An 18093-nucleotide genomic window follows, 5' to 3' on the forward strand; every position below is an offset into this window, starting at 1 on the left:
CTACCCCCAAGCTCAGCTATGGCTTCTCAAATATTGAAACGGATATGTTTAGAACGGTATATTTTTAGCTGTAAATTTGAATGCACTAAGTGTGTTTTGTATTTATGTTTTATATCGTATAAATCCTATGTCTAGCGACTGGTGATGTACTGTTTTCGTACTGTTGAATTGCTATTAAAAAAAACTCGGGGAGCATCATTTTTACGTCACGTGTTCCCGGGAAGAAAAACATTGTTGCACCAGTGTATCACCTTCTTCACTGCAAATTGATCTTATTCGTGGGAAAGTTTAGTTCATTTAGACATCTCTGAAACTAAATTGTACTAACTACTGTAACATATTTGTCTCAGAATTAGTGCGCACTCAAATGTTATATGTTTAATTGTTGGTAGCCTGCTTTTCACGGCGAAGGCTAGCAAGAAAGCATAGACAACTTCCCGCCACTATCTAGCTACTACTGTACGTAAGTTTGCATGATTTATAGATCGATAATTAGCTAGCAAGCCGACCAGTTATTCAGTTAAAAAAATTGTGCATACCTTGCCGATAGTATTCTGTGCAACCTAGCTGGATCATTCTTATAGCGAAAAAGCGATAACGATTAGAAGGGGCTCACGTGTTGAGGTACACGCCTTTCAATGCACTACTATTATTATTTTTTCATCTGTATGGATAAGGTCGTCAAATGAATGAATGCGAAATAAGTGTTATCAGTAATAACCGCACACGACTAAACATACGCTTAAATGTGTAGTTTCTGTTTACCAACATTCGATGTATACTGTATTTACAGATGTCACAGGAAAGCCAGCATGGCAAGTGGACAATGTCCAGCAGCGATGACGAGGAAGACGCACCTCCTGTCGTGTCAAAGCCCACAGAGCAGTTGAGTGCACGTGAGCCTGCTGATACAGAAGGGGGCTCAAAAAATACACACGCTTTTTTTCGCACGAGCCAGAAATCGGACCCGATACCCAACACAAACATTAAAGTTGAATCGCGCTCTTCGTCGATATCTTCCAAAGCCATTGGTTCTGAGGCCAGGCAAGCGGCCCATAGCAATCAGCAGAATCCTGTGAAGTTCGAAACCAAAGTTCCATCTCCTGCTGTCAAAAGGAAGAAGGAAACGGAGGAGTCTGGTTGGGCTCTTTCCAGCAGTGATGACGAAAGTCCCGACTCTGTTTCTGGAAGCCAGATGAAAAGGCGAAGCCCAAGTCCCAAGAGGAAGAAGGTGGAAGACAAGCAACCACCGAGTCCACATGGTACCTCTTACTACAAGGAAGAGGCTGAAGAATTCTTTGAAACCAGCCTGCCTCCGTCGGAAAGCACGTTTAGATTTTATCTCACGAAAGTGACCGGTATAGAAAAGAAGTACAACACTGGGGCTTTGCACATTAAAGGTACTGTAATTGCATTCATGCAAGAAATACCCATGTTGAATTAGATCATAATCGATAGTTCAAAGGCTTTGATATGATTAAATATCTTACTTGTTTCTAAATCATTTTTAAATGTAGTTTTTTTTTCTTTTCTTTTTTCAGAAATTCTCTCTCCCCTCTTTGGAACTCTGAAAGAATCTGTGCAGGTACCAGATACATTGTTTATTGTTGCTATATTCCTTCTTTTATGTATCTTTGACCTTCAAGTAAATATGGATATTTTTTTAAGGAACAGAAGACTAAATAATCTGTCATAACCCTTTTCAGTTTAACTACTGCTTTGATATCCCCTGGATGGTACAGCAATACCCACCAGAGTTCAGGTAAATGCACAATGTGGTATTTCCATCCCTAAAGTATACCCACAGTACAGTACTTTAGGTATTGCTGCAAATCTACTTCCTTCTGCGGCTGCTTTTTTATTTTGAGTTGAAATTAATTACAATATTTAGATGGACGACTAAAATTCAACATTTAACCGGTGTGTTGTGGATCAAGTATTGTATGAAAATGTGGGAAACAATCACAAACCAATAGTGATTTGTGAAAATGTGACGCACAAACTTGCAACTTCAGTCTGCTGGAATGCAGGTTATTTGTACAGAGGAATAAAGCCAGCCATCAGAAAATCTGTGGTTTTCTTCTCTTCTTTTTTATTTAATTTCTGTAATTAAGCTGGCTTTGGCTCCGTAAACTAAATAACATTTCGTTGCTGACTTTTTTGAGGTTAATGTTTTGTCATCCCAGTTAACAAACTTCTTGTTAATTCCTAGTTCCAACTGATTGTCAAACTAGAATTTTTCCGTTCGTGTTTTATAGCTGAGATTGTGAACACAGTAAAGAGACAAGGTGTGAATTTACTCTCTGCAATTTTGCATTTTAACCTGCTCTGAGTGTATGAAAATCCAAGACGTTTAAATAACAACAAATGGTTAATATTCAACACTGAATTTGGCAAGCTGTCATGTTTGTTTTGAAGGGACAAGCCGGTGATGATTGTTCACGGGGAAAAACGTGAATCCAAGGCCAGGTTAATCCAGCAAGCTCAGCCTTATGGACACATCCGTTTTTGCCAGGTACTGTTTTCTGATATTTCCATACGTTAACAAAACCGAAAGATGTGCACATCTGTGGATGTTAGCATCTATGTGTAATGTGAATGTGTGAGGTACTTCATTAGTGCTAATTTTGGTTAAGCAGATGGCCTTACTCTGTGCCATTTGCTTTGATTCTATTTTACTTATCCATTTAGGCAGCTGCATGTTTACTGAAGAAGTTCAACTTAAGTATCCTTGCAGAAGGACACAAGAGCAGTGCTGCTCCTGTGAATCAGTTCTGCCACGCCTTAGTTACAAGGCTTATACACGCAATATTTCCTTACGGCCTCAGTTAGGGGACAATAGTTCAGAAGAGTTTGCTATTGTCTTCACTTAAGGTCCACTTAAGAGCCTGGGCTATGCTGTAATTCTTACCTTTTTCCACTTGAGGGAGGCATCCAGCTGCAAGATAAGTAATTTTACCGAAAAGTGTCATTCTTTTGTGACAATACACTGTTTTTGACCTGATTCCCTGAGATGTTCTTGAAAGCTTATTTGGTTCAGGCATCCACCAAATTTATTCTACACTTGAGTAATTTGGTGTTGGTGTGTGCGAAAGGAACTTTACTTGAACACTGCCAGCTGAAACCCCAGGTGAGGCTCTTATTCTTTTGAGATAAAGGTGCTTTGGTACAAATAGGTAATGTGCATTACATTACAGTTATGTAAGGCACACTGGATAATGGTGTATTAACAAAGTGAATAATGTTGCATGGCACATAGTGATTTATTGTGGGGCATTATAATATGAATGATCAAATTATAGTAATTATCTAGGCATTATACAAACTGTCTTTAACTTTGCATCTGTTTTGCAGTTATTGTTCATCTTAAAGCTCTGAAAGTTCAGCATTTGTGGCCTTCAAGCATGTTTCTGTGTCTTTTTCATTTTAGTTATTCAGAAATATATATATAAAAGTAACAAATGAGTGGGTTGTAAGGCATATATTTTTTAAAAATGCAGTATTATTGTTAATCAGTTGTAGTATGTTTCTACATTCTCTCATGTTTCTGCCAAATAAAGAAGCTACAAAGTATAAAGGATGCCTGGGTAAATCGGGCAAAGCATTCAAGTTTTTCTATAGCTTATATGTATCTCATGTATTTTGTAATATATAGAATCACTTATTAATTTATTAATTTTTTATCATTACATTCTATTATTTGACTATCACAAAATTATTTTATAATTCATTAACAGTGATTATTTATGCTGTGTTCCTACAAGGCTTTACAGAGAAAATTTAAGACGTGGCTGGAATTGAGTTTCCTATTCAGCACATGAAAATGCAACCGTTGGCAGGTGTATCCTTGTAATTTAATTAAACTGGGTGGTTTCATTGCACAGTGCACAATAAATTGGATTTATTTTCTGTTTTTGCAGGCCAAATTGGATATAGCTTTTGGGACTCATCACACGTAAGTGCTTTGTTTTAACCATAAGGAATCTGTCTGTATTTCCACATAGATTTGTTTAGCCGCAGGGCTAAGCTGCCCAGGGTTACGTGTCGACTGCTTAGCTAGGACAGTATTACAGAAACACTTTCAGGATTTAGCATTCCTCCCTGGAGGTACGGCACTGTTAAAGGCTATGATGCGTTAGCACCAGTGATGTATTTTGCTACAGGGAGAAAAGGTCGGGAAAATGAAAGGTCATGCCATGCTCACCCAGTCGCCATTTCGCATAAGCAACAGGGCTGAAAATATTGGCCCTGGCTCTTTGCAGATTTTCTGAGCCGCCGATGCCATACTGTACATCTGTAAACCGCTGGTAAATGCAGAACCCAACAGCTCATAACCTCGGTGTGCGGTGAACGCTAACCTGTACCACCCTGAAGATCATCTTTTTAACCCTGTCTGCAGCTCACTGGGTAGTTAGTAAGGCTTGCAAGTCTGTCCAGGGTCATCATAGGGCCTGCAGTCCTCTAAATGGTCACAGTTATGTTGGGTTATTTTCAGGGTGGTATACGATCACAATAAAATGTGAGATTAATGTCTTTGGTGGTTTTTTGGTTGGCCACAATCGTTTTTTTAAGCGTGGCTGCTTTAAATTGCTGACCTTCACACACAATTATATGGTCTGTGGTTTAGTAAGAATCTATTCATTGGAGAATATGTCATTTACCCATTAATGGCAACACATCCGTAATCTTAAAATGGGAACACAATGGTAAATGTGATTTATTTCAGTATTCAGTGTTAAATTCACATTTGTATTCATTCTTGGCACAGGTGACATTTGAGAAAGACACTCAGGATCATTATCCATAATGTGTTATTGCTGTATAATGCATATCAAATGCATTTTTAAAGATTGTTGGCAGGTTATTTTAAGTGTAATCAAAATACTGATAATGCTTGAATTGTAATATCATCGGACCAATTAACATTTTAAGGTTGTTTGGATACTTATAATAACTCCAGCTATTGATTGAGCCAGTGGGCCAGTGAAATTAATCTTTCTGTTCTTGTGTTCATGTTGATGCACAACCTCAGATCCATAAACTAATTTCATAAAAAGTTTGTAAGTAATTAATAAAATACATTATGTTGTAATGGCAGAAAGGTACATTTCAGGAACCACACAAAATGTTGATTTTGGAGTGTAATTGGTGCGGGAGGTTGGCATCCATTTGAATGCAGGTGATTTTGAATGGCGGTGCTCAGACTACAGTTTAGTTGTATCTGGTAATAAATATCAAACAAAAATAAGCCTCTCCATGATTGCATATTTATAAGCAGAATTCTGACTCTCTCCTTCATCTGTTTAATGTTTTGCATGTTTTATTCAAGACTTGGGCAATTGAAAGAAGCCTGAGGAGCATTAAATATTTTTTGATCCCCTTGGTGAAAACAGCTTGCCTGACTTAAATGAAGGGTGGGGGCATTCTGAAATAGTCCTGTTCCAACACACCTGTGGTGTCTTGTTTTTTAAATGCAATTTAAATTCTTCTTGTAATGAGTGTTTCGACAGTTTCGGAAAATTGCAGAATATTTGAAAACTGTTTTAAAACTGGGAGAGTTTGAAAATCCACTTAAACAGGAGCTGAACACCTTGGGACATTAAAAAACTCTTTGTTGTATACGTAAGAGTTTTAAATGATCATATGTAAACTACGTAAATACCATGTCCTGTTGGCTCGTCAACAGCTGGCTCAACAGCGTGCTCCTCTTTATGCTTCCAGCTGTACATTTTCATTGAACATTTCATTTGTTTTTGTGGTGTACTTGTTTGAACTAGTCTTGGAGCGTTTCCCTTCTTGCTCTCTGAAAGCCACCTGTTGCATTTCAAAGCTGCTTTGTATTAAAGTGTCACATTAAAGACAGTGCATTTTCAAAGACCTGTCTGCGGTACCGGTGTCATCAGTTCCAGGTGGAGAGGCGTGTCACGGGAGGGAAAGATGACAGGCCGCATCTTTCTCTTTCAGGAAAATGATGCTGCTTTGGTATGAGGAGGGATTCCGCGTTGTGATTCTCACATCTAACCTCATCCGTGCAGACTGGTATCAGAAGACACAGGGGTAAGAGCAATGACATCATTGATGGCGGTGTGCTCATGGGTGTCTTACAGTGTGTGGCTGTACTGTAGAATGGAACCTTCTTGTGGCTGTGGAAGAGTGTGGGGCATTGTCTAAATCTAATTTTAGGAACGTTAGCCCATCTTTGTAGGGTGAATAAATGCTGAATCCTACAGTTTCCTTGCCTGACTATTTCATATCAGCCCTTACAATGTATTAAAAAATCATATCCAAATAACAGAATCGCAACAGATGAAACACTATGACCAAAAATGAGGGTGTCTAATGTAATGACATTTGGAGACAACTGTAAAATTTAATTCATTTAGTATTTTTAAGAAGGGCTTGGTGGTTTTCTCATTCTATTTGGATAACCTCCAGCTGCAGTTAATGTAACATAGAGTGGTTATTTCAAGGAGCTTAGTTTCTCAAGGCAAAACAGTTTCTGCCTTGACGGTCTCGCTGTTTGAGCATTTTACAACCATGGATGGGCTTTGATACTCTCCCGGTTGGGTCATCAACCCCAAAAAATCAATAGCATCCAAAACAAATTCATCAATTCTGCATCAGAAATCTCCTCCGGAACCATTAGCTTCTGTCCATGTTTCCACTCTATTCTGGTTGGAATTAATACAGTTCGTATGTGAGTATATTTTTCAAATCTAAATAGTATTTGTTCAGTATTTTGGGCTTCTAAACGATAATGTGTTAGGAGGCATCACATTTTTATGCTGCGTTCCTGTTTTCACATTTTGTTTAATCCAACACATCTTCCCTGCTTTGATGTCATCGAGTGCAACCAATAACACATCTGTTTTACATCTGAAACGAGTATCACACATAAACAGGTTTATATTAAGATACGCGGATGGTTTCCATGACAGCCTGCAGAACAGCTATTTAAAGAATACTGGGGAAAGTGCATTTCTCCAAAATAAGATACATTAGGAGGCAGAATAGATGAGTTTCTTAAGCCAACGGTATATTTTGCTTGTAGTGATTCTGTTGCAGGTACATGGTTGGATAAAGGGAAGTGCCTTCATTATCTCACTGTTCATACACCATTTAAATCACTTTAAATCGTGCATGCATTTGTCTAAAACTTGAGAAGCCTTGTAAAAAAGGAAATCTTACACCCTTTAGTGCAAAATGTCATTCGCTGTAATTATCACATAAAAAATGAGCATATTATTCAAATGTTAATTTCACAGCGCTGCTGATGGATGATAAAGTTCAGGGTGAAAATGACCTAGTCCTGCATCTATGAAATTCATTTCTCATTAGCTCTCTTGCAAACATAGTGCTCACTGTGTGGAATTAAATTCATTCCAATTTTCAGCGCATGCCTCACCTTTGGCAAAACCACATTCATTTGCAACAAAGGACAAATCATAATGTTTGACATTCCACCGCCAGCCAGTGGGCTAATGGTAATGAACAATACTGTGAGTGTGACTTAAGCCTCAGGCCTGTGCTCTCAGATCCGCAGAATTTCATGTTCATTGACAAAGTTATTTTAACCCTTCTATTGTCCGTTTTCTTGTACAGTTAGAACAGCTAAAATGGTCTGTTGTTTTGTTACAGTTCACTAAACAATTTTAAATTTCTGTTTTTTTATTTTTTATTTTATCAATCTTTGGATTCTGTTGTATTTCAATGTACATTTTTGTTCTCTGTTGTCCATATGCACTATACTGGAGCTCAGACACGAGCTGAAGGTGGTTAATATTGTAATGAGTGTTAATTACCATGCATGTGGAAACAGAGAGGAGTCCTGCCGCAGTGTGTCTCTCAGGCCACTGTCTGGACAGAGTGTCCTCACCAGCTCAGTTCAGAGAACAGCGCAATCAGTGGGACCAATATGCAGGAATACTGCATGGCCCTGGTGTGTGTGTGTACGTGTGCGTTTGTGTGTGCGTGTGTGTGTATTTGTGTGTGTGAGTGTCAGTGCTTACGTGTGCAAGTAGTGACAGTTGATAATCTGTGAAGGGACAGTAATGTGTACGAGGGGAAATAATGCATGTATGCATGTATGTGTGCTTGTGGGTGTGTGTGTGTGTCTGTCTGTCCTTGTATACATATCTATTCTTCAGTACATAGACTGCTAATGCAATTAGCGAATAAATGTAAAGAAAAATGTATGAAATGAAACCTATTGGACGAATTTATTAGAATAACCTATTGGACAAGATTCAATGTTTTTTGGCATCATCACTTACACACACTGTCGTTTTGAAAATGGTAGAATGAGTGCCAGTTCAGGCTGGTAACCCGAGATTTCCATGGTTACAGGCGTAGCAGTCTTCCCTCTGCCTTCTTCAGCAAACCCATTGTACTTTTTTAATCAAGAAGATGTTGTCTATATAGTGCCCTGCACGTGATGCTCCATTGGGGTCAGGTCACAAGACACCAAAGACCCGTTCTCTGTCCAGCCTTTTACTGAATACTACAAGCACTAGAGTGCTGCCACTTCCTCTCTGTCTTCCTCTAAGTCATTCTTTCTGAGGCTGAACCACATATTAATCTGCCATCTTCCACCTCATCTTAAAACATTGAATGGAAAGATGAACAATTAATGTGATTAAGGCCTGCCTTCCCCTCCCCTCGGCTGTTTCTCTCTCTGATTTGCTGTATTCTATTATCTTTCGGCTGCTGTTGTCTTTCCTTTAATATTAATTCATGTGTGTCTCTGCCCCGGAGGTTTGATTTGCCAGGCAGATTTTCGTTCAGTTGGGGGTGCGTTGGGGTTTGCACAGTGCCAGCTGTTCTCGTGTAATGACTCACACAGATCCAGCGGTAGCGGATGGCTCCGTCCCTCCAGATCTAAAAATAATGGCATAGAGTCGCTTCTTTGAGCTCTCAAGCTGGGTTTTTCCTTTTTCTTTTTTTCTGATCAAAGGAACGCAAAGGAAATCTAGCTTCTCAGATTTGACGAGCAGCAGGCGTGACTGTCCCCTTAAAGAAAAAGGGCTGGTGGTGTAACTGTAGGGATGATGAGTCACTGAGGTTTCCAGAGGCTCATACTGGGTGAAGCCACCAGGCAGCACTAATGAATTGCTGATTGGGACTAAGCAAAATGTGCTGAATGCCTAGTCCAGCGGCTAGTTCATAAAGCCCCAGTTGTCTGTCCCGTGATTAAAGTGAGCACTGGCATATTCAATTCAGTTTTATTTGCCGGGCACTTTTTGCAGAAACAGGCTTTATAGACAAAAACAGGAATTGGGAGATTTACAAAACTGAGTCTGTATCCCCAAGAAAACTGCAAGCAAGGTAAAACCCTCCCCTGTCAAAGGGGGGGGGGGGGACAAACAGTGGTGAGAAAAAACTCCCCAGTGGGAATAAATCCTCTTCCGCTGGCTGGCCCAGTATCAATAGTTAAAGAACAGCTAAATGGTAATAAGGAGGTAATGGGACATCTATCAGAGCAAATAATCATAGTTGCTGGGAAGATTATAGCCTGAGGTATTAAACTAGCTATTAAAACAGACAGTCCAAGACGTGTACATTAGCTTGCAGTTGAGACGAGCGAGGCGAAGCATGTTGTACTGCGAGCGGGTTGGGCTGGAGCGGTCTGTGATCACGTAGAAGCCCGAGTGTATTGTGGGAAATCCCCCAGGGTGCTGTGCTATGACAGCATATCAAAAGGATTGGAAGAAAGGGGTGTACGCAGCCACATCAGCGATTCTGGACTGACAGCACCCCAGTACAGCACAGAACAGCAAACCAGATCATTCACATGCAGTGAGAGGACAGCAGCACAGTCAGATCAGCTCATCTGACAGCTCTGTGATCCTGATCCACCTTTTTACATTACATTACAATTTCTACAGAGTGCACATTCTAAATGCATGCAGACTACATCCACAACAAGCCCAGAGAAATGTAAAAAAAAATAGTCTAAGCCACAGTCTGAATTGTAAATAATCTAAAGTACAGTCTGAATTACTACACAGTACACTATCTCTGAACAGGCTAGGAGCAGTGTAGAGTAGGTACTGAGAAATGGGCGGAGTCTTCAGGTGTTGTATAGAAAGAATCTGTGTTGCACTGCTACACGGACAGTGAGGGCGAGCTGGTCATATACAGTTGGCCCTAGACTTGCTGCAGAGGCAGTGCTCTCCTGTAGCATCCTTGCTACATATTTTAGGATTGGCTAAGATGGAGATTTTTGAGCCTACACTTAAAAACGTGTTACTTATGATTGCCGTGTGTTCCCTCCAGGCTGTGGCTGAGCCCACTGTATCCCAGGCTACCAGAGGGCAGCCCTGGCTCAGCCGGGGAGTCTCCCACCAACTTCAAACGCGACCTCATCGAATACCTCGAGGCCTACCGCGCCCCCGAGCTCGCCGAGTGGATCGAGCGCATCAAAGAGCACGACCTGTCTGAAACCAGGTGAGGCCGGCTCTCCTGCCGCACTGGCAGCATCCCTCACCCCCACGCACCGACCCCTGCACGCCAGTTTCGGTGGTGGTTGGTCCTTCGTTCATGCAGACATTCTGCAGATTGGCAGATCCCATTCAGTGAGAGTTTGGGACAGGATAGCAATGGGCACACGTGACGTATTTGTCCCTTTCACTTCCGTAGAGTGTATCTGATTGGTTCTGCCCCTGGGCGATACCAAGGCACTGACATGGAAAGATGGGGACACCTGAGACTGAGGAAGGTAGGGGAGCTGCCTCTCACACTATTCATAATTTTTTTATGTTTAAAAAGGCTTTATTGAAATATATTTCCCCTCTTCACTATTTCCATTGAAGTTCCTGATTGCGTTTCTGAGTTTGAAGCTGCTCCACTGAAAAGTTTAATGCAGAACAGCCTGTGGCTTTCCAGGCTATACAGGCTGATTTAGTTGTTGATCAGACGTAGGCAAGGAAGTGCGGCACCTGTTTCTGGATTTCATGCCAACTTGTGGTCCTAATTATTTAATTAGACCTAACATTTACTCCATTTGACATTTTAGCTACATTGCTTGATAAGCACATGATTGACAGCTGAAGACTGCTCTTGTGTAACTATAAGAACCTTTTTTACTGTGTTCTAATCTACAAGTGTGCCCGTGTTGATGTAGATGGGCAATTAGCTCATTTAGCCAGAGTAATTGGTGGAAGCAAAAACCAGCATACACGCTGGCCCTCGAGGACCGGATTTGCCCACCCCTGTTCTCCATCGTGCTGTTCACTGCATCCACACTGCAGCGGACTGCCAAGCACAAGTTGTTGTTTTTCTTGTTCTCTTTTGTTGTTTTTCCTAAGCTTTTGCGTGAGAACACGAGGCCTATCCTTGGAGAGGAATCCTGGCCTATCATAGGCCAGTTCTCCAGCATTGGCTCCATGGGCATCGATAAGACAAAATGGCTGGCCATGGAGTTCCAGCAGACCTTGGCGACTCTTGGGTCAGCCAAGAAATCTTCCGCCGGCTCAGAGACCACAATGCACCTGGTGAGTACCTTGTGCCGTTAAGACTCCAAAGTAACCTATGGGTGTCGTTTGCAAGGCTGAATATTTATCATCAGGTTTGGAATTGGTGCAGTATATTTTTTCTACGGAAATGATCAGTCACCTCCTTTCTTGTCGATGTTATGTTGGCTATTCTAACATCAGTATAAGCTAAGGAAGAGATGAACACCTGAAACCTGAGGTTTTGCTTGCATAGCCTTTGACTCTTGGGGAAGTGAGTAAATAAATGACACCTTTTGTACGAAGTGTAATTATGACTTTTGGGATGCTTGGTAGACACGTCTGCATGTAACATAATGGGTAAAAGCTTCACCATAGTAACTGCTGCCATGGAGTTTCTGCAAACTGGTTCTCTAATTTATGTCCGCATTTATAAATGGTCAGTTGAAGGTCTGGAAAAAGTTACTGTCAGATTTATGAACATACATTGTTTTGTATGCCTTTTTTTTTCCAGCAGTTATTTTGTGTGCGTAATTACAAAACCTCAATTTTTCAGTGTTTTTAGTTTGAAGGTCGCCTCTAGAGCTTTTCAGATCTATTTGGCAGCAACTCAAATGCATTTGCCTTACTCTTGCATTCTCCATTTTTGTTTATTTTAACACCGTGCCTCTGCCTGACATACATCTGACTCCATAGATCCGTAGTTGTTAACACCTTTGAACACACCTTCCTTCTGTCTGGAATAAAAATGGTGAATAAGAGTGGTCTATTAGTGGTCTGAGTATGAACTGAGAAATACTGAGGAGGCTGTGTGAAATCTTTTCCAGTCTATTTCATTTTTTGAAAGAGCAGTGTTAGTCATTTTTCATACATATTTTTTTCACATATAACAGTGACAGGGTTTATTTAATTGGGAGCTGTTTACTTAATTAGATGCACCCTTATTCTGAAGGGGAAAAAAGGCAGATTTGAATTAAAATAATTGTTAGATGACCATTTCTGCTAGTGGCAATACACATGTGTGAAGACAGTTCATTATTGTGTAAGGGGAAGGTCATGACCTGGCATACCACTTTCATGAAGAAACATCACCACAAATAGTTTGATCAGGAACAGAGGACAAAACGATCTAGCCATTGAACCTGTACCCACTATAGTCAGGTGTCTTGCATACAGAACAAAATAATAGTCATACGGAACTCTTATGGTGTTCCACTACAGCGTAATGAGGTTCTTGTCTTGTTATATTGTCTCATTCTAGAAATGCATGCAGTGTTTCTTTAAATCTTTTCTGTAGAAAGCTTTGCCTGTGGCCCTCCTGTGCATAGTAACACTTTGTCTCTACCAGCCATCAGTTGGATTTATTGCAGTGGAAATACTAGGTGTTAAATGCTATAAAGATTTCATGCCATATAAAGTGTATGACAGATTTGCGATTTTTGTGTTTTCACGAGAGTACAATAGAATATCAATCATGTTCAACCAGTCCACACTATGAATGCAGTGCATTTATTTGAAAGTACAAAAAAAAACTTCATTTCTAATGGTTCATTTCTGTCATTTTATTTGGGGTTACATTCTTCCTTTGCTCTTCCTCATGTATGTGCCTGACTGATGGCATTTAATCAGATGATGCATATCGATCGGGATGTTCTTTTTCTGTCTCAATGTTGACAGGGACCGAGAACTATAAATAGCCAGGGGGTGTGCTGACAATTCTGACTGTGGACCTGGGGGGGTGGAGGGAGAGACTGCAATTGCAGAACAGGGTGGGGGGAGCGGCTGGAGGATGGGGAAGGACAGATTGTGATGGTGGATCGCGGGGGGCGGGGGGGGGGGTTGTATTGTTGCAGTGTACTTTTAGTTCTCTTTTGTTTGTTGAACTTATTTGCCTAAGCAGGTGCATGTAGAAAAAGAAAGTGCACTTTGTCCAGGTGATTGAGTTATATGTGTCGGTCTGTTTGGCTATTGAAAGCCTTTCAGTGCATTATTCCTTCACTAAGCAGCACAGATAAGTGGCTTTGGCACGGGGCTCCTGAGCAGCGGCCCAGCTGAGGTCCTCCCCATTACGGCTGTAATGCGCCGTGCGGTCCGAACCGGAGCCCGGCCCCGCCCGCGCCGGCGCCAGCTGTGGCCCGCGGTCCCCCGGGAGGGCGGCGTGCGATTGGCCTCGGCGCCGTGCCCCCGGTGCGGGCGGATTTCGGGCAGCAGGCCGTGCCCTGCCCTGCCCTCCTCCCCGCGACACGGACCCGCCCGTCCGCCGGGCTCCCTGCCGTCTGCCTGCGCCAGCCAGGTCAGCCGCGTAGACCTCCCACGCGGCTCGGCGTGTCGGGGGGCATCAGCGCTGCCCGTAGACGTTTGGGGGAAAGCGCACGCCGCTGTGTGGCTTCTCTTGTTCCCGTGGAGGATGCTCAAGTGTTGTCTGCATTTACAAATGACCGTTTCACATGGGGAGGCAGTGGATAAAAGGAGAATGAATCATTTTTTATTACCTAGTCTGGTACTATGACGGCTTCACAGTCCTCCTAGGTTTGTTTAGAACATACAGTTTGGCTTTCGGTCAGCACTGAATTTGAATTTGTCCATCCACTTTTTTCTGTTCTAGTTTTCGGAGATGAAGACAGTTTTAAAATATGCTTGTCTCTAGAGACTGAAACAAATTTACAGATTTACAGCTGCCTGTGGATCTTCCCTGCTGGACCTCGGCTTGAAACGTCAGTGTTAAATCTATGGCAACTCGGTGCCAACTCTGTTTTATTGGCTGTTGCGTTTCCAATGGCGAGTCGCTGTTCTAAAAGCATGTTGTTTTTTCCACTGTGCTTTCTAATAAGGCGTGTCGAATGTCTCAAATGCGGGGTTGTAAAGTCACAACTCTTTTAATCCGCGCGAGAGTAAATTGTGCCTCTGTCTGACACATCTGACTTGATGTATATTAGTTGGTGATGGTCGGTCAGATCTTTCTCAAAGATTTCATCCTTGTCTCATTTTAATTATGGTGTAATATTCCATTGTAATATAGCATGCTCAGTTCTATGTTCTTTATGGATAGAAAAAATATGTGGTTCATTTGACATCTTTTATAATTACACACATGCAGTAACTGCTGCTGCTTGTTATCACGCTGGCCTATAATAAGCATGTTCTGCAGCGTGTATCTATAAGGCAAGCTAATTGTGTATGGTAATCACGCGTTATACTGCCAGTTAAAAGCCAAGGGCTTAAGTTAGAAATAAGCGTGGGTGGTGAAAAAGCAAGCGTGGGAGGAAAGAAAGAAAATGTTTCAGCTGTAAATAATGATGCTGCACAACTTAACAAAATAAAACTTTTGTATCATCTCTACATCTATAACTTTATTATTATTATTGTTATCATTATCTCACACATAGATTCTTTTGTTTGGTATATTAGATACATATTTTTATTATATTAGATACATATTTTCTGCTACATTAGTTGTGTGCTTTCACAAGTCACAATTTCCTCCTTTTTTATAGCATTAACATTTTTAAACAATGCATTTGTATACAGTTGATCATCTCAACTGCATTGGGGATACAGTCGGGTAGATACAGTATTCTCTCGTGTCTTATGAGAGGACATTTGTTTTGTACACGGGGACTTGCTAGCAGTAGCTGAGGGTGGCAGTGTAACTGGGCTGGGGCTATAGACCGGAAGCCCTGAAGACAACAGAAAAGCCCTGGAGCTTCAGTTTCGCAGGGAAGTGCTGAGCATGGATAAGAGGGAGATGTTTTTCTTCTCATGCAGGTCTATCCCACAGTGGACAATGTGAGGACCAGTCTGGAAGGATACCCAGGTGGGTTAATGTCGCATACAGTAATCCTGCACGCGCGGTAGCCTGTAGTGAAAGTGCTCTTTTCATCATGTCCACCGGGCTCGCGGTGGCCCAGTTTTCACGCTTTCATCTGTTTCTCCAGCTGGGGGATCTCTCCCCTACAGCATACAGACAGCCCAGAGGCAGTTGTGGCTCCACTCCTACTTCCAGTGAGTTCTCCCTTCCCGTGCTCTTATTTACACATCCTCCTCGCTCCCCGACCCCCGCACTGAATCTGCGGGGTCACGCGCTGTGATCAGAACATGAACATGGCAGCCCAGTGAGCTAACAGGGCTCCAGACTGCGACTGAATGGTCGCGTTCTGCTAGCTACTCCTCCCCTCCCCTCCCCACAATGTCAGATTTTTTTTTTTGCCAACAGTAAGTTATGTTTCTGTTATATTCTCTGAAAGTTACTGATTTTTTATTTTTTTATTTTGTAAGTCGTGTGGGGCATTTTGAAATATGCTTTCATGAAAAAATATGTTACAAATGTTCTCAGTGTCAGTTCAGTTTTGCAATTAATTGCACTCAGTTCACTTTAATATTAAACACTGTTGCACCTTATTTCATTTTTAGTATCTCTCCTTTAATTTCATTGTCATTGTCCACATGTCTGACGATAAAGGCCAATTCAGACATTTCTACGATGATACGCATTATTTCTATTGTGCTATACCGCGGTGGGGAAAATGGTGCCACCAAATCAGGTGCTTGTGCCACCATCTGATAAGCTTTCTGGCAATGTGAAATGTTAGTCTGGATCCCTGGGTAATCTTAATCAATAGTGTAATGGGGTGATGATGGGGACTGAGTGAAAGTGGCAGTGGTCTTAGGCTCAGCACGCAGTGAGTGACAGGTGACTGCTGCAGGCACAGCTGTTCTGAAACAGTCTTATTTGTGTCATGCCCCAATGACACCATGTGTATCATAGATCAATGAGAGATTTTTGACAAGCAAGCAATAAACATTGAGCTGAAATTGAAAATTTACAGAGTCGGAATGTCAACGTCAAATCCTGTTTCCTAATCATAAATTGATTCCCAAAGGTTTGAAATGTTGTTGGCTAGCGCTCTATTTTATCAATGTGCCTTTGTTCCTGTTTTCGCTGAAAGCCCACCCCGAGCCGCGGGTCTGTGGCGGGCTTTGTGTTCGTTTCTTTGTGATCTCGTTTCCTTTTTTCTAGCCGCTGGTCATCGGAGAGTTCAGGCAGGAGCCACGCCATGCCCCACATCAAAACCTACATGAGGACATCGCCCGACTTCACAGAGCTGGCCTGGTTCCTCGTCACGAGGTACGAGCCGCCGCGTGGGGGGATTAGCACCGGAGCGCCGTACTAGCAGCGCTCCCGGTACTACATCACACAGGTCCCCGCAGGCGCGCTTCTCAGTCCTGTGGTCTTCATTTAGAGGACTAGGCCTGTTTGAAATTCTTCCCCGAAGCGACTGGCTTGGCTCTTCCGCTAAGGCACATAAGACTAAATTGAATGGAAATAAGTGATTCTGTCAGCGGGATCAGCAGCCCCTCTCTTCTGCACTCGTCTCACAGCTTCGCTTTCTCGTCACGCTGGATAGCGACGATATCACAGTTACAGTTGCTCAGCGTAAGGGAACGGCGTGCTCTCTGGAAGCTTTTGTTCCAGAACGTGTCTGCATGATCTGCCTGCCTCTATACTTAGATAGTTATACCCACTGCTCCTGGCTTTTTTACGGTTCCATTTTGGGCTGTATGGAACACACTCTGTGCTTAGGTGTCAAAATAGTCTGGCGTTTCTTTGGGCAAATGCTCTTGCTGAGTAAATTACTGTCTGTATTCCAAGCCAAGTGTCTGGCCTTCACTGCAGGACCTTGTCATGAGCGAATTAGACAGAGAAAAAGAGAGATCGGTCATTAGACTTTCAGATTATGTAGCTGCAAATAAGAGACCTAAAGTTTCATTCAGTCAGTTTTGACATGTGTATTCATGATTCATCATCTACTGTTGCACTGGGTCTTGAATTTTCCAGTTAGTCTGTTTTCACTAGTAAACTATTCCATGCATTATGTGTATATATTCATAAAGGCACTGTTCAGGTATCAACTCAATGCACAACTCCTTGTACCAATGCTGCTGACTTACCCAGTCCAGTCGACTGCAGAAATGATATCATTAGCATATAGAAATGCCAAGTCCTTCACCTCCTCCACTTTAAGGAGAGGTGTTGGGGAAAACCATACAAATAATTTTAGAAATATACAGGTCAGCCATACTTATAAAAGTGTTCCATACCAACATAATGTAAATGCCAATTGCATTTGGAATGTACATGTGATTCTGTCTAACAAAAGAATTATTGTACAGGTAATTCCAAGGCAATCTGATCTGAAACCAGCAAGCCCATAAACTTCACCTGCTAAAAATGATGGTGCTATAAAAAGAGTTCTGGTGGCCATTCTTTATAAATGGGTAAAATGCAAAGCAAAGTGGTGTCAGCCTCGATGGTTGTGGAAGAAACTTAGATGGCGGTATACAAAGATTTGTGAGTTCCTATCTAAGTAACTCTGCAAGTGTGCCAGTGGTTTAGTAGCTTTTTATCACAGGTGTTGTTCTATTGACAGGATTGGTGATGCACTGAATGCAGTTTCCACAACACTATGCGTGCTGAGTCATACTAAAGCACAACATTCATCAATTGACAGAGTATCGTGTTTGTGTACACAAAGTCCCATTAGAGGGATTTTTCAGTCCAGCCTGTGTTGTTTTCCCAGCTGACACCTTGTTGTGTTTCTGCTGAACAAAATGTGTCCTATTAATAAGTAGAAATATTCCTGTA

General features: G+C 41.8%; 1 protein-coding gene across 3 annotated transcripts in view; it reads left to right on the forward strand.

Annotated features, from left to right (window-relative positions):
* Positions 1-310: 310 nt before the first annotated feature.
* The window catches only part of tdp1 (tyrosyl-DNA phosphodiesterase 1), a 29482-nt gene continuing 11699 nt past the window's right edge, over positions 311-18093 (forward strand). Inside the window, exons 1-13 of one of the 3 annotated variants that reach the window (XM_064323055.1) lie at positions 311-459; positions 794-1400; positions 1542-1585; positions 1707-1762; positions 2419-2515; positions 3921-3955; positions 5965-6057; positions 10276-10446; positions 10639-10717; positions 11307-11492; positions 15216-15264; positions 15386-15452; positions 16468-16575. In XM_064323055.1, the coding sequence (XP_064179125.1) occupies positions 794-1400; positions 1542-1585; positions 1707-1762; positions 2419-2515; positions 3921-3955; positions 5965-6057; positions 10276-10446; positions 10639-10717; positions 11307-11492; positions 15216-15264; positions 15386-15452; positions 16468-16575 (1592 nt within the window). In that variant the 5' untranslated portion in view covers positions 311-459. Of the gene's footprint in view, positions 625-793; positions 1401-1541; positions 1586-1706; positions 1763-2418; positions 2516-3920; positions 3956-5964; positions 6058-10275; positions 10447-10638; positions 10718-11306; positions 11493-15215; positions 15265-15385; positions 15453-16467; positions 16576-18093 lie in introns of all 3 variants that reach the window. The other 2 variants (XM_064323064.1, XM_064323045.1) reach the window with 2 other exon arrangements.

Source organism: Anguilla rostrata, chromosome 1 (assembly GCF_018555375.3).
Source record: "Anguilla rostrata isolate EN2019 chromosome 1, ASM1855537v3, whole genome shotgun sequence".
Taxonomy (NCBI): Eukaryota; Metazoa; Chordata; class Actinopteri; order Anguilliformes; family Anguillidae; genus Anguilla; species Anguilla rostrata.